This window comes from Oncorhynchus keta, chromosome 35 (assembly GCF_023373465.1).
Source record: "Oncorhynchus keta strain PuntledgeMale-10-30-2019 chromosome 35, Oket_V2, whole genome shotgun sequence".
Classification (NCBI taxonomy): domain Eukaryota; kingdom Metazoa; phylum Chordata; class Actinopteri; order Salmoniformes; family Salmonidae; genus Oncorhynchus; species Oncorhynchus keta.
This window is the reverse complement of record NC_068455.1, coordinates 44,688,593-44,703,374: the sequence shown is the minus strand read 5'-3', so window position 1 is coordinate 44,703,374 and position 14,782 is coordinate 44,688,593. Positions and strand designations below refer to the sequence as shown.

At 41.4% G+C, this 14,782-nt stretch overlaps 1 protein-coding gene across 1 annotated transcript; it reads left to right on the top strand.

Moving 5' to 3' along the window:
* Positions 1-6,389: 6,389 nt before the first annotated feature.
* On the top strand, positions 6,390-12,479 carry LOC118368550 (collagen alpha-1(X) chain). The gene is made up of 3 exons (XM_035752741.2): positions 6,390-6,541; positions 6,915-7,050; positions 10,126-12,479. The coding sequence occupies exons 1-3, from the start codon at positions 6,536-6,538 to the stop codon at positions 11,970-11,972; spliced, it is 1,989 nt and encodes a 662-aa protein (XP_035608634.1). The 5' UTR covers positions 6,390-6,535; the 3' UTR covers positions 11,973-12,479.
* Positions 12,480-14,782: the final 2,303 nt, after the last annotated feature.

Genomic DNA, 14,782 nt, shown 5'->3' with positions numbered 1-14,782 from the left:
AGGGGGTGTTCCCTCTGCTGTTTCCTGAAGTCCACAATCATCTCCTTAGTTTTGTTGACGTTGAGAGGAAATTGAGGTTATTTTCCTGACACCACACTCCGAGGGGTCTAGACTACACAATTATCTTTGAAACAAAGACGCGCCTCACCTCCTCCGTTGTTGGTAATCAAGCCTACCTTACTTCCATTCCATTGTGGCGGAATGGAAGTAAGTTCCTGCAGCAATGTTCCAACATCTAGTGGAAAGCCTTCCCAGAAGAGTGGAGGCTATTATAGCAGCAAAGGGGGGGGGACCAACTCCATATTAATACCCATGATTTTGGAATGCGATGTTCGACGAGCACGTGTCCACATACTTATGGTCATGTAGTGTATCTATAAATGTCATTTCAAACTCAATCACCTTTTAAGTTTTTCTTCTGGTAGCAGCAAACAAAGGATTTGGTGACCATATAAATAGTAGCATAACCATATAAGTACAATCACTATTTCAATAAGAATAACACGTTCAACATAACAATCTAATGGTTCCAGAGCTCACATCTTCAAGTTATTCAATAACGCATTACATTTAAATTAATTACCAATTAAAAAACAATGTTTTGTGATAACTAGGAATTTTCTTTTTGGTGTTTCGGTCCCTGTTTTAGCAAACGCCACTCCTCTGGACCGTTCCCCTTCCGTATCCATTTGGGGATGTTTGTCTTTGGGACCCTGTAATTTCACTACCAATCAGTCACATGGGCCCCCATCAACCCTTCCATTCATAACTCTCAAAGTAGCTCTTAGTGGTACATTGAGACGTTAAATCCGTATCCTAACCATGATGGGATATCTTTAGCCTAAGCTCACGTGCTGGGTTTGGCCTCCCTTACATCAACTGCCAAATATATTATCCTCCTGGGTCTGGTCAGCAGGAGAAAGAAACAGAAACATCAGTTCTTGATGCGCACAAAAACATACAAAATGGGAAACCTTTTGTCCAGACACTCTGTTATCATCCCACAAGTTGAAACACTGCTAGGAATTCAATGTTAAAAGAGGTCTTAAACCCTCTTACTGTGTGTTACAACAATAAAGAGACCAAGGATTTCCTTAGGACAGTGTTTGGAGAAGTCCAGTAAGGTCATGAGAGAATTTGCCAAGTCACGACTTCCCACTCTTATTCCGCCACATTTTCACCTTTTACCAGATCTATTCTCAAAAAAGGAAATATTAGTCAGTTACCATTATTCCTCTTCCACCAAACTTTACAGTTGACACTATGCATTGGAGCAGGTAGCATTCTCCTGGCATACACCAAACCCAGATTAGTCTGTTGGACTGCGAGATGGTTAAGCGTGATTCATCACTCCAGAGAACGTGTTTCCACTGCTCAAGAGTCCAATGGCGGCGAGCTTTACACCACTCCAGCCGACTCTTGGCACTGTGCATGGTGATCTTGAGCTTGTGTATGGCTGCTCGGCCATGGAAACCAATTTCATTGAAGCTCCTGACAAACAGTTCTTGTGATGAAGTTGCTTCCAGAGGCCGTTTGGAAATAGCTAGTGAGTGTTGCAACCGAGGAAAGATGATTTTTACGCACTTCAGCACTCGGCGGTCCCATTCTGTGAGCTTGTGTGGACTACCACTTTGCGGCTGAGCCTTTGTTGCTCCTAGACGTTTCCACTTCACAATAACATGACTTACCAGGGCTGTGGCTGCTCTAGCAGGGCAGAAATTTGAATAACTGACTAGTTGGAAAGGTGGCATCCTATGACGGTGCCACGTTGAAAGTCACTGAGCTCTTCAGTAAGGGCATTCTACTACCAATGTTTGTCTATGGCGATTGCATGGCTGTGTGCTTGATTTTATACACCTGTCAGAAACGGGTGTGGCTGAAATAGCCAAATCAACTCATTTGAAGCAATGTCTACATACTTTTGTATACAGTTGAAGTAGGACTCATTTTACTGTGGATATAGATACTTTTTTGCATCTTCACAAGGTCCTTTGCTGTTGTTCTGTGATTGATTTGCACTTTTCGCATCAAATTACGTTCATCTCTAGGAGACAGAACGCTTCTCCTTCCTGAGCGGTATGATGGCTGCATGGTCCCATTGTGTTTATACTTGCGTACTATTGTTTGTACAGATGAACGTGGTACCTTCAGGCATTTGGAAATTGCTCCCAAGGATGAACCAGACTTGTGGAGGTCTTCAATTCTTTTCTGAGGTCCTGGCTTATTTCTTTTGATTTTCCCATGATGGCAAACAAAGATGTATTTATTTTACCAATGATGGCCAAGGAACAGTGGGTTAACTGCCTTGTTCTTGAGTGGTTGACAAACGAGTTTCAATGACTCCAACCTAAGTGTATGTAAACTTCCAACTTCAACTGTATGTAATGTATGTGCAGGAGTAAGAATTATTTATTTGGGGGCATTAACATTCTCTTTATGTCCTCTGGTGTGGTACATTTTTTGTAGTTTTTTGGGGGGGGAGTGACAGAGTTTGATACTTTATGTTTAAAGTATTTTACAATGCACAGCAATAGACAACATAAAAGCTTTGTCACTGATGTTAATTTCTACAGCTGTTACCCTAATCCATGATGGTTATCACGATGGAGGCATTGCTACCACATCATGCCACTGTGAGTTGAACAGAGGACGAAGGAAGAATAAGTTATACACTGTCAAAGTCTTATAATACTGGATTTCACCAACAAGTATAAGGACATTAAGCCCTTCATAATGCTTTAGTGTAGAAAAGGACAAAATTACATATTGTGTAAACATAGAAAGTAACCAAATTACACTGTTAGCTTTAAGGCACATCATGTACTTAGTTTCCTTCAGATATACAGTTGGAGCATCATACATTTTATTTTTTATGTGTTCTTTGTGGTTAGCAATGTTTAAAATAACAAAAAATAAACTAGAATTATCTGAACTTAGAAAAGTATAAAATCCTGACTCCATCTTCCCTTGCTCTACCATTTAGCTAAATATGACTAAAGTTGGGATGGTCGGTCCTCTTATGTGGGTCATAAACACAGAGTTTGATATAAAAGTATGGCCAAGGCATATCAGTATAGGTGGCACAGGAATATACTATATACCACCACAGTATAAGGTACAGCAACTGTTTCACAGCACTCGACAACACATAGTAATGAAAGCAGCCTTGTTCAATGGGGGAACATGTATGAACAGAATGAAAAACACGCTTGGCATTTATGATGGGTGCCTGAAAGTAAGTCTTTGGCTAACTGCATAGAATGATCCAATGTCACAATTCCTTTTGTTCTAATTCCAATGTCTTAGAAACTAGACATCTTTATACTACTTAATCTGGGATATTTCAAGTGTTCTGAGCTCATATAAAACATGACCTTTCATTTGATAGTGACAACATGCTTAAACAACACGTGTCAACCTCGATTAAGTGTTAGAACTATCAACTATGCAAGGCAGCACTTTAGAAAATTGCAGTTAATTTGGTCTAATTCTAAAATAGGAAAACTTCAAACAAGTTTCATGTTCTAAGAATTTTTAATTATATCCTTTGTGGAAGGGGTTTCTCGTGTCACAGCTAATATAAAAAATCCTCCATAGAATCCTGTTATAGCATACCCCTTCCACTCACCCCTGTCTTCACCCCTATTTGCCTCTGTGACGAAAATAGACATATAAACCAGTCAGTGCATTCAAAATGCAGGAAATCAACCATAAATGGTACTATGTTCAAAACGTTTTTGGACGCAATCTGTATATTAAGTACCCTACACATAATTTATGGCCACTTGTGTGTTATAAAACTATGATTATTTGGGTGTATGCTATTCAACTTCCCACAGAAGTTGAATGGCATAACCTGCCCCCTGGTGTTCAAGTCTTGACACTTCAGCTCAAGAGCACTGGCCAACCACACACTACACTGCATTCACCAGGCAGAGAAAAAACAAGTCCAACACAAATGGCTTTTCCAGTACTTATTTTGAGAGCGTTATTAGCTGTTTCGAGGCTGAAGAACGAACAAAAATACACAAGTTAAGGACTATAAACTGTTAGGCCTAAAATAGTGGATGAAATGAAAGGTTCACTGTGTACTCGACCAAACAGAATCCATGCTGCTATGTTCATTTTAGGGTAAAGGGCTAAGTGTGTTTAGCCTTGGGTAGGTGTACATTTAGGTCCTATTCTGACTGTTGTAATATTAGGTTAAGAGAGGAGCCATACCTCCGCTGCCCTTCCAGTGTTTTTGTTGACATTTTCATAGGACTATGTGGGAGATGTTCAGACAGTAAGTAAAGGTAACAGGCTTGTCAAATACAGACAGGGTGGGGCAGATATATTGGGGATGTATATCCTGCCATCTTGCTGAGGCAATGATTCCACTGTAGCGGCACCAAAAACCTGGGGTTAATTTTAGATTTGTTTTAGTATCTGGATATGTGCGTAGAGGGTCATTGAAAAATGAAACAGAAACAGAAAACGTAGTCGCAATGTGTTTAGTCTTTGATAAATAAGAATATTTGTCATTGATAATCTATATCTGAAATGTATATTTTGTCATCTACATCTATAGCAAGTGACTCCGTGATATTTCAATATGTTGATTGTCCTTGGTACAGCAGATCACAGGATATAATTAAAAGTGTTGCCCTATTCTCCACATACTGAAGTTTCAAATGAAAACATACCCGTCATTCAGGGCAGGTGGGGCTCTGTTTTGAGACCCACATTTTTAGCAAAAAATAAATAATAATAATATATATATATATACAGTATATACATAAAAATATACACTAATGTTCAAAAGTTTGGGGTCACTTAGAAATGTCCTTGTTTTTGAAAGAAAAGCAAAAAAAATGTCCATTAAAATAACATCAAATTGATCAGAAATACAGTGTAGACATTGTTAATGTTGTAAATGACTATTGTAGTTGGAAACAGCTGAATTTTTATGGAATATCTACATAGGCGTACAGAGGCCCATTATCAGCAAACATCACTCCTGTGTTCCAATGGCACGTTGTGTTAGCTAATCCAAGTTTATAAATTTAAACGGCTAATTGATCATTAGAAAACCGTTTTGCAATTATGTTAGCACAGCTGAAATGTGTTGTTCTGATTAAATAAGCAATAAAACTGGCCTTCTTTAGACTAGCTGAGTATCTGGAGCATCAGCATTTGTGGGTTCGATTACAGGCTCAAAATGGCCAGAAACAAAGCACTTTCTTCTGAAACTCATCAGTCTATTCTTGTTCTGAGAAATGAAGGCTATTCCATTCGAGAAATTGCCAAGATACTGAAGATCTCGTACAACGCTGTGTTCTACTCCCTTCACAGAACAGAGCATACAGTCTCTAACCAGAATAGAAAGAGGAGTGGGAGGCCCCGGTGCACAACTGAGCAAGAGGACAAGTACATAGTTTGAAAAACAGAAGTCTAGTTTGAGAAACAGAAGCCTTACAAGTACTCAACTGGCAGCTTCATTAAATAGTACCCGCAAAACACCAGTATCAACATCAACAGTGAAAAGGCGACTCCGGGATGCTGGCCTTCTAGGCAGAGTTGCAAAGAAGCCATATCTTTGTCCAGTGTCTGTGTTATTTTGCCCATACTATTTAATGAAGCTGCCAGTTGAGGACTTGTGAGGCATCTGTTTCTCAAACTAGACACTCTAATGTACTTGTCCTCTTGCTCAGTTGTGCACCAGGGCCTCCCACTGCTCTTTGGGGTTTTAGGCTCGGTTTTTGTATAGCACTTTGTGACAAATTGGATTGATTGATTGATAATTAGTTCACTCCAGTGTAGAGTGAAATGCCTATTAGTTCACTCCAGTGTATTGTGAATTTCACACAGCCAGTGTAAATGATCTACTCTGTAAAGGGTTACAGAAAAGTTGTCTAAATGTAGACATTTGAACCATTTTGAAAGTACGAAATTCACTCTGCTGAGAGTGGATGCATATACACACGGCAAAAGTGTTCAAATTAGCACTACAGAGAGTTAGTTTAACACTTTTAACACAGATTTTGCTGTTTACTCTTATGGTAATATTGACAGAAAACTGACAAAATCTCGAAGAACATTTACCAGATCTGTTCACCACACATAAGGTAGAGGAAAAACTTTAAAGGAAAAACCCATATGAACAAGAGCAATAATTAAAATAAATCTTCAAACCAAACGGTAAACTATTTTACATTTTGGTGTCTAAACTTGATTATTTTGCTAGACTAAAATAAGTCCTAATCATGTGTCTAACTATTCAAAGCAAATAGGCATCCTTACAGTATGTGACATGCCTGCATTGGGCAGATCTGTTTGCTAATTACAGCATAGCTCTGAGAAGGGAGGTACTTGTGTGGTTGGGGCTATTTTTTATGATGCAAGGGGCAGATATGGTATAAATACTCACATCATTGTACTGGGAGGCAGCAGATTCTCCAACGTGCTCCTAACCTAAGGATAAACAGCAGCAGTAGGAGAACAGTGGTGCTGAAGATTTCTTACCCCTTTTTGGAACTCCAACTCACTCAACTGCATGCTGGTATGTGTGCTCTTCCTCTCTATCCTCTTAATCTCTTGGCGCAGTGAACAATAGGGCCCTTCCGAGGCCTGACTCCTACTCCCACTGGGATGAGCTAGGACTGAGCAGGTGGAAGAGATGTTGGTGCCTTATAAAACCAAGCAGGATAGCCAGAGTTCAAGGAGAACCGGCTGAAACTCAGTATTCAAATGAACTTCCTTGCTATCTATATAATTTGTTGTGCTTTTTCGGGGGGTGTAATTCAGTAATGTGTGCAGTTCAGAGTTCAGTATATGTGTGCAGAGAGAAGAGTGTTACAAAAATGTCCTTGCTTGAGTCATTGCAGCAACTTCAAAATTAAAGCTAAGCAGTACTGAATATTTTCCTGTTTCAGAAAATGGAAGTAAGAGTATTGAGCATCCTCCTCCTCCTGGTGGGCTTGACAGCTGTTCATGGTAGTGGTTCATATATAGTGAAGAAGGTAATGAAGGCCTCCCCCCAGTACCAGCCCTACTCTGTGAAGAGCCACGGTAAGAACCAACATCCTAGTCTACATTGCCTAGTATGATACAGGTGATGTCTTTGAAAATCCTGTGATAGTTTCAATGGACAATGTAAGAGTTCAACTATAATCAATGATAAATCTAACATCTTCACACTTTACCACAAATATGCATATATATGTGCACATTTTTCCACTTAACGTGTGATTTCCATCTGAGGATGTCCACTTTCATTTCTTGCACAGGGACACTCAGACATACAGTTGAATTAATAAATTACATTTTATTTTTGTGTCATATTGGCAGTAGACAACCCATCCCTTACGGGATCAATTGACACATAAACACACAGCGATAGTAACACAGCGATAGTAACACTTGAATCACATTATCTTGCATACTGTCTGAAGTGAGTCTACTGTGTATGCAGTTGTTATGCTCTCACTCAGGCTAAGGAGCCCTTTTTCTTCAACAGTGATTTTGTTACAATTCTCCAACTGAGCGTTTTAATACCTTCACGATATCTTCACTTCAAATTAGTTTAAATCAAATTTTCTCAGTCCATCTCTTGGTGCCTTCATTAGGTCTTAAGAAGTGATTTTAGGATGACCAGTTAGAGCAGTGATTAAGCAGTTGATTGATATTAGGATCCCCAGTTAGATCAGTGGTTCAGTTGTATTAGAACTTAGTGGGGAATATAGATGTGCTGATATTTTAGTTTTTTTTTTAAATATTTAACCTTAAAATAATTGTCACACCAGTACAGATGATGGCTCATTTCAGTCATTTATAAAATGACAATAAGTTGAGCTGTCTATACATTATTTAATTGTTATCTTCTAGATCTTCCATTGTAATGAATAGCTGACTTTGCCCTACCTAACTGATGGTAACAGTACCGATACTGGATTTTTTTAAAGTCATAGATATAGTTAGCTAATGCATTACTAAGGATAAAGACACATATTGTATGATTCTTCTTATGTTTGTTTTAATTAACTATATATATATATATATGACTTTTAACAATCCAGTATCAGTACTGTTACTATCAGTTAGGTAGGACAAAGTCAGCTATTCATGACAATAGAAGATCTAGAAGATAAATAATTTATAGACAGCTCAACATCATTGGTTTCTTGCCATAGCAAATGGACATTCACTTGTCTTCAACTGTATTTTCATATCATATAAAGTAGTGTGTAAAATATTATGTGCCTCTTGTTAAGATTATACGACTTTAACACCGTCAATTACAGTTCAATCACCCAGAAATGTATAGGTGTGCCTTTCAAAAAGTAGAGACATATGTTTTGATTCATCTAAACTAGGCCTCTACATTTGACCAAGGACATGTCGTTTACACACGGGGTCATGTGACCACCTAAACAATTCATTTTAAAAAGACTCTTACAATTCATCATTTTGCTTTACAAATGCTTGTTTTCTCGCCATACTACAGTTTCTTAAGACAGAAATGTCCTATTTTTTATGGTGAAATATTAACAGATTGAACCCTTGAGAAAATTATTTCGAGCTAATAATTCAACAGGTTTAAATGTCTATGCAGGTTTGACTTGCACTGTTAATGCTATCATACCCAATGCTTTCAAAGTGGCAATTCCTAAAACAAAAATGGATTTAATCTTCTAGTTTGCCTTATTAGGCGATTTCCTCCCCATGCAGGTTTAACATACATGGACAAAAGGGCAATTTCATTGATAAACATTTTGAATAAATGTGCCAAAATCGTTGGAATGACCTTGAGGGAGAGAGTACCCCGACATTTTGCAGTTGATTGGGGGCCATATATAACAAGCATCTCCGGGTAGGAGTGCTGATTCAGGATCAGATCACAATGGATAAGATTATATGGATCATAAATCAAAACTCCTAATTTGAGACACTTGATACATACAGCCCCAGGACTCAGGTTCCCATGTTTCCAGCAAAAGGGGGTGTTAACCAAATGTCAAACCAGAGCGAGGTTAAATTGGGAAACACTACTTTTACTTCTGTCTAGCTAGCTAACTATCCTGCCTACCCAAAACAAAGATGTAGTACACCATTTTGGTAAATGCGGTGAATTCCATTCTGGGAATCCTAGTATAAACAAATAAGGTTTCCACCAAATGTACATGAAATTTGAATATGGAAGCGGAACAGAGAAAAAAAATATGATCGTTCCTCTGACAATTGCTGAGTGTAACACAATACTTTACTTATTTTAATAAGTTCTAATCCTTTTCATTTTTCATGTCCATAAATTAAAATGTCCATCCTCCATCACTCAAACAAATAGGAGGGCCTGTCCATGCCATGCCAGGCCCACACAATTAGATTGAGCAAATACAAAACAAGAATACGTTATTATGAAAACAATACTCCATCCACCATCCACCAATGTATTTCTGGCTATGCCCCTGCTGTACAAAGACCAAAAGTGCCTCAATTTGTTGCCTGGGGTGGTCTAGCGGTCTAATCGGCTGCCTTTGATCATATGTACTGTGCAGCTGTGAGCTCAGTGCTCTAGCACCCTCTCTCCTCCTTTCTTTCATCTCTACACCTCTATATCTACACCCTATCCAATAAAACGCAACAAATAGGATAAGGTGCCCCACTTATTTGTAAATTAGTGTTATTATTAGTATTATCTTAGTATTTTTTTTATTTTATTACATCCTGGCACCTAAATGTGCTCATAGTACCTTGAGGTGCCCACATAGGGTAATGGAAGTCAAAGAATTGTGCTTTTAATGTGCACCACATTTCTGCCTCCCAATTCTATACACTTCTGAACATGTATGTGCACTTATATATACTTAATGGATTCAAAGGGGGAAATATATGAATATGCTTACACCTTTCCAATGCTTTAAAATATGTATGGAGGAGTGGACAAATGCACACTTCAGGAGTGGCACACCAATCTCAGCTCCTTGTCTTAAATTAAAATAATAATAAATGGAGAATGATCGACAATAGTAGCTGACTTAATTATAATTCTATTATTAGGTAGAGACAATTGCCAATAACACATTTACTACAAGAGGATCACTTGGCATCAGTTGTATTAATAAGGTGACTTGTATTTTTCCACAGTGGTGTCAGTGGCAGGAGAGCCCGGTACCCCAGGTGAGCCCGGCCCAGAGGGCCCCCCTGGCCCACCTGGCCCTGCAGGGGAAAGCGCTGTGGGACAGCCCGGACCAGAGGGCCCTGCCGGACCACCCGGACCTGCTGGCTACTCCGCACCTGGCAAACCTGGCTCCCCAGGTGGTCCTGGTAAGCCTGGTGTTCCTGGTGCAGCTGGCGAGAAAGGAAAGGTGGGGGCAGCTGGACTTCAGGGTCCCAGGGGCATGCCTGGACCTGCTGGAAGCCCCGGACCTGCTGGAATCTCTTCCACCGGCATACCTGGACCTCACGGTCTGCCCGGAGCAATGGGACCAAGGGGGGAAACAGGTCTTAAGGGACATCCAGGTGTGCCTGGTTTGTCAGGAGCTAAAGGGGACAGAGGAGTGGGAATCCCAGGGGCACAAGGTGAGACAGGAGCTGTGGGACCTATGGGACCAGCTGGGCAGCCTGGAGCAGTCGGTGTTGGAAAGACAGGCAAGCCAGGATTCCCAGGTGAGGCAGGAAAATCAGGTAGCCCAGGTAGGGATGGGGGCACTGGTCCCATTGGATTGCCAGGTGCTAAGGGCCACACTGGAGCTCCTGGTGTAGGTCAGCCAGGAAAACCAGGTGATAATGGCGCTCCAGGTATGCCTGGTTCATCTGGTCCTAAAGGTCATCAGGGAGCAACTGGAGCAACTGGTGCTCCTGGTATCCCTGGATATGGAAAGCCAGGAGCAAATGGACAGAAAGGTGAAAGGGGAGTTGTAGGAAGCTCAGGTACAACAGGTCAGAAGGGTGAGCCAGGAGCACATGGATTCACTGGAGCTACTGGTGCTACTGGGCCCATGGGTCCCACTGGTCCTCAGGGTGCAAGAGGCTTCCAGGGAGATAATGGGGCAATGGGTCCCAAAGGTGACACAGGTACAATGGGACCCCAAGGACCAAAGGGATATAAGGGAGATCAGGGAGCACAAGGTTTCCAGGGCAAGCAAGGTTATACTGGGGCAACAGGGCCAACTGGTGCCACTGGAGCCACTGGAGCTCCAGGTAACAAAGGTGACACTGGCCACACAGGTTCAACTGGTGCTTCAGGTGTCCCAGGACCTGCCGGGCCCAAAGGTTTCCCAGGGCGCAACGGTGAGGCAGGTGAGGCTGGAGCTGCCGGTGCCCCAGGTTCCAGAGGCCCGGTTGGGCCTGCTGGTCCCGCAGGTACACCTGGCCTTAAAGGACACCCAGGTTTCCCTGGCACACCTGGCCCAGCTGGACTTGCCGTTAAGGCCATCCCCGGCCCTCAGGGTCCCCCTGGGCTCCCTGGTAGTGATGGTCAGGATGGTGGCCAAGGCCCTGCTGGACCTCCCGGCCCACCTGGTCCTCCTGGCGAGGTCATTTTCGAGAAGAGCATAGGCATGAGTGAGGTAATGGTGCCTACTCTTGTCAAGGTCCCAATTTCTGCTTTCTCTGTTTCCCTGGCTAGTCCTTATCCTCCATCTGGGGAACCCATTAAGTTTGACAATGAGGTGTACAATGCAGAGAATCACTATGACACTACCACTGGGAAGTTCACTTGCCAGGTCCCTGGAGTCTACTACTTCTCATACACCATTCACGTGAATGGGGCTCATGCTCTGGTGGCTCTGTACAAGAACGTCAAGCCGGTCATGTTCAGCTATGATGAGTACAACAAGGGCTTCCTGGACCAGATGTCCGGTAGCACTGTCCTTATGCTTGATGTGAATGACACAGTCTACCTTCAGATTCCTGATGATGAGGCCAATGGCGTCTTTGCCGCTGAGAACGTCCATTGCTCTTTCTCTGGGTTCCTTATCGCTTCAACGTGATATCGGTGTCACCCAATAACCACACAACAAAATCCGCAAGCTATTTATCAAACAAGTTATCTCCCTGTCTTTACCGACCAGGCAGTTCTCTCTTTTTGAGGAATAGAAGTATCTCAATTTGAAAATACAAGAAGTGGGTGCTAAGAGGAAGGAAATCTAACACATTATCAGGGATGGGGAGGCAATCAACAAAGTTACCAATGATTCAGAGTTTTATTTTGTGAGTGGAGGCAACATGTGAAATTGAGGTGTTATGGCTATGTTGTGTCCTGAAATGTTCTTATTTCAGTTTTTTTTTTTTTTTTTTACTGATTACAGCAAGTGATTCTTGTTTTTGTGTATGTCTGTGTTTTTGTAAAACCTTTTTTTTGGTGACCAATCAGATACATTCATTACTTTCTGTGCACCATGTTGTACCTGACTTCCTTGTATGTGACTTGAATATTGTGAAATGGCAATGGTCAAATTGAGCATAAGAAATAAAACAAAATATAACACATCACAAAATACTGACATACAAATGTAAATTGTTTACCAACAACATTGTTATATCTCCAAAGATTAATGTCATGTAAAGCAAAATTACCAAAATAAATGTCTTTTAAAAAAAATGGTGTGATTGAGACTTTCAAACAATGCAAAGGCCATTAAAATGCACACATAATACTTGTCTATGTAGATGTCATAACATTTAAGGAAAGCCAGGCAGTTAGCTAGTTTACATAAAGGGATAGTGCAAGATTATTTTACACAGCATCAGATGGATACCCTTTTTGCATCTCTGTGTGTATTTTGAAGAAAGTTGCTAACTAGTGTTAGCGCGATTGCTAACTAGTGTCAGCGCAGTGACTGGAAGTCTATTGGATCTGCTAACATGCTATAACTTATGTGGCAGTGTCATCTCTCTCTCTTTTTCAGAAAGCTCAATTTTCAGAGCACAACTTTAGCTTGGCTTGTGGGGGCATAGCAAATTGATGAGGAAGTGGGGGGTGGCATTGCACATGCAAATTAGATGCATAGGAGAACCAATCCAAAATTCGGTCAAAGTCACTCAAGTCTGATATAGCAGACCAGTGAGTCACAGCTCGCTGTGTTTAGTCATGTGGGTTGAATGTCAGCCAGGCTAAGCTGACAATTTCTAACTGAGCGAGGCCGCAAAGCGGAAAAAAATAGCCCGCCCAGCTTCGCTTAGGTCATTATAATTCAAAACACACTAGCTTTTGTTGAGTTTAGTTCATAACTGTATTGACAAGCCAATGGCTGATGTGTCTTTGGTAAATTCAACCAATTTAAATGAAGTATTTGGTGCTGGGAAATTGGATGTAGCAAGGGTTGTGCCTGCATATGACACATTGTGATATTAAGGGAAGTCCAAGATCAAGGCTTAACGTTTTCTGTGCAGTGCACCACATGGTTTACAGCTCAAGTTTGATTATGGAAGGAACTACATTTAGTTAATCGTTAAACAATTGGTGTTCATTACATTATCAGATTTCACTATTTGAGACTTTAGACTGCACATTATGCTCATGATGGGGTGTACACAAAGGACTAAATTTATTTTTACGCATTTTTCGATTTTGTAAGAACAAACGTTTGGAAGATATTTTTAAGCATGCTGTGTGTGTAGCCTCACCCTAACCCTACTGACGGACTGACCCTAACGCCCAGACATCGCACTGCCGGGGCGGCAGGGTAGCCTAGTGGTTAGAGCGTTGGACTAGTTCAAACCCCCGACAAGGTACAAATCTGTCGTTCTGCCCCTGAACAGGCAAGTTAACCCACTGTTCCTAGGCCGTCATTGAAAATAAGAATGTGTTCTTAACTGACTTGCCTAGTTAAATAAAGGTAAAATAAAAATTTTAAATAAAAATTACAGGTGGGCAACCAAGGGGTCTACAACTCTGGCCGGGTGTACCCGGATCCCACGGGCTCATGCGTCAATGCCGTGGAGTCACCCTCTCTATTCCCCCCTTCGGTTTCCACATGGCAGAGATGGAAGTGGATCAACCGACTCCACAACTAGCAAAGAACCTAACACTAACCCGAGTTCGCATCCCACCCCTAACCTTAACCCTTACCCTAACCCTAACCTGTTTTCGCATCCCACTCCCACCCCTAACCCTAACCTTAACCCTTACCCTAACTCGGGTTCGCATTCCACTCCCACCCCCGACCCTAATCCTAACCCAGGTTCGCATCCCGCTCCTAACCTTAACCCTTCCTCCTCATCATCCCATCAACAGAAAATACTCATCCCCTTGGTATCAACATGTGCACATAGAGTCAGACCCCTACATCAAGCAATAAAACACAACTTCTCCATAGTACAACAGGTTTACCAACCTCTTCAACCTTACAGAATCATTTCAGCATTCAGGAAGACTAAAAATCTCAAAGACTTACAAAGTTCAGTAACATACCACCACAACCCCTAAACCCCATACCACCCACTACAGAAAGAGAAAATTAATCTCCAATCCCAACAGTGACACCTCTGCCCCGATCACAGACAGCCTCTCCCTCAGCACCTCCAATGTTATCTATATTATAACCTGTACAATTTTCAATAAACCCTATATCGGTCAAGCAAAACATACAATAGAAACCCGGTTTAAACAACATCTGTACAACATCAAACAAGCGTAATTACAGACAGTACTGGTTAATCACAGTCGGGGCCTGGGTGGACCGGGAGACAGCGAGGGGCAGCAGAACGCAATTGGATCAGAGTTTTAAAAACCATAACACTGGAGGGTTTAAATGAGAAACAGGGATAGGGCTGTGGGGAGGGATTGAACCTTTTTAGT

Excerpts from the sequence above, each read along its gene's own strand:
- LOC118368550 (XM_035752741.2), top strand. Across the intron at positions 7,051-10,125 it reads CTACTCTGTGAAGAGCCACG|TGGTGTCAGTGGCAGGAGAG; the intron begins GTAAGAACCAAC and ends ATTTTTCCACAG.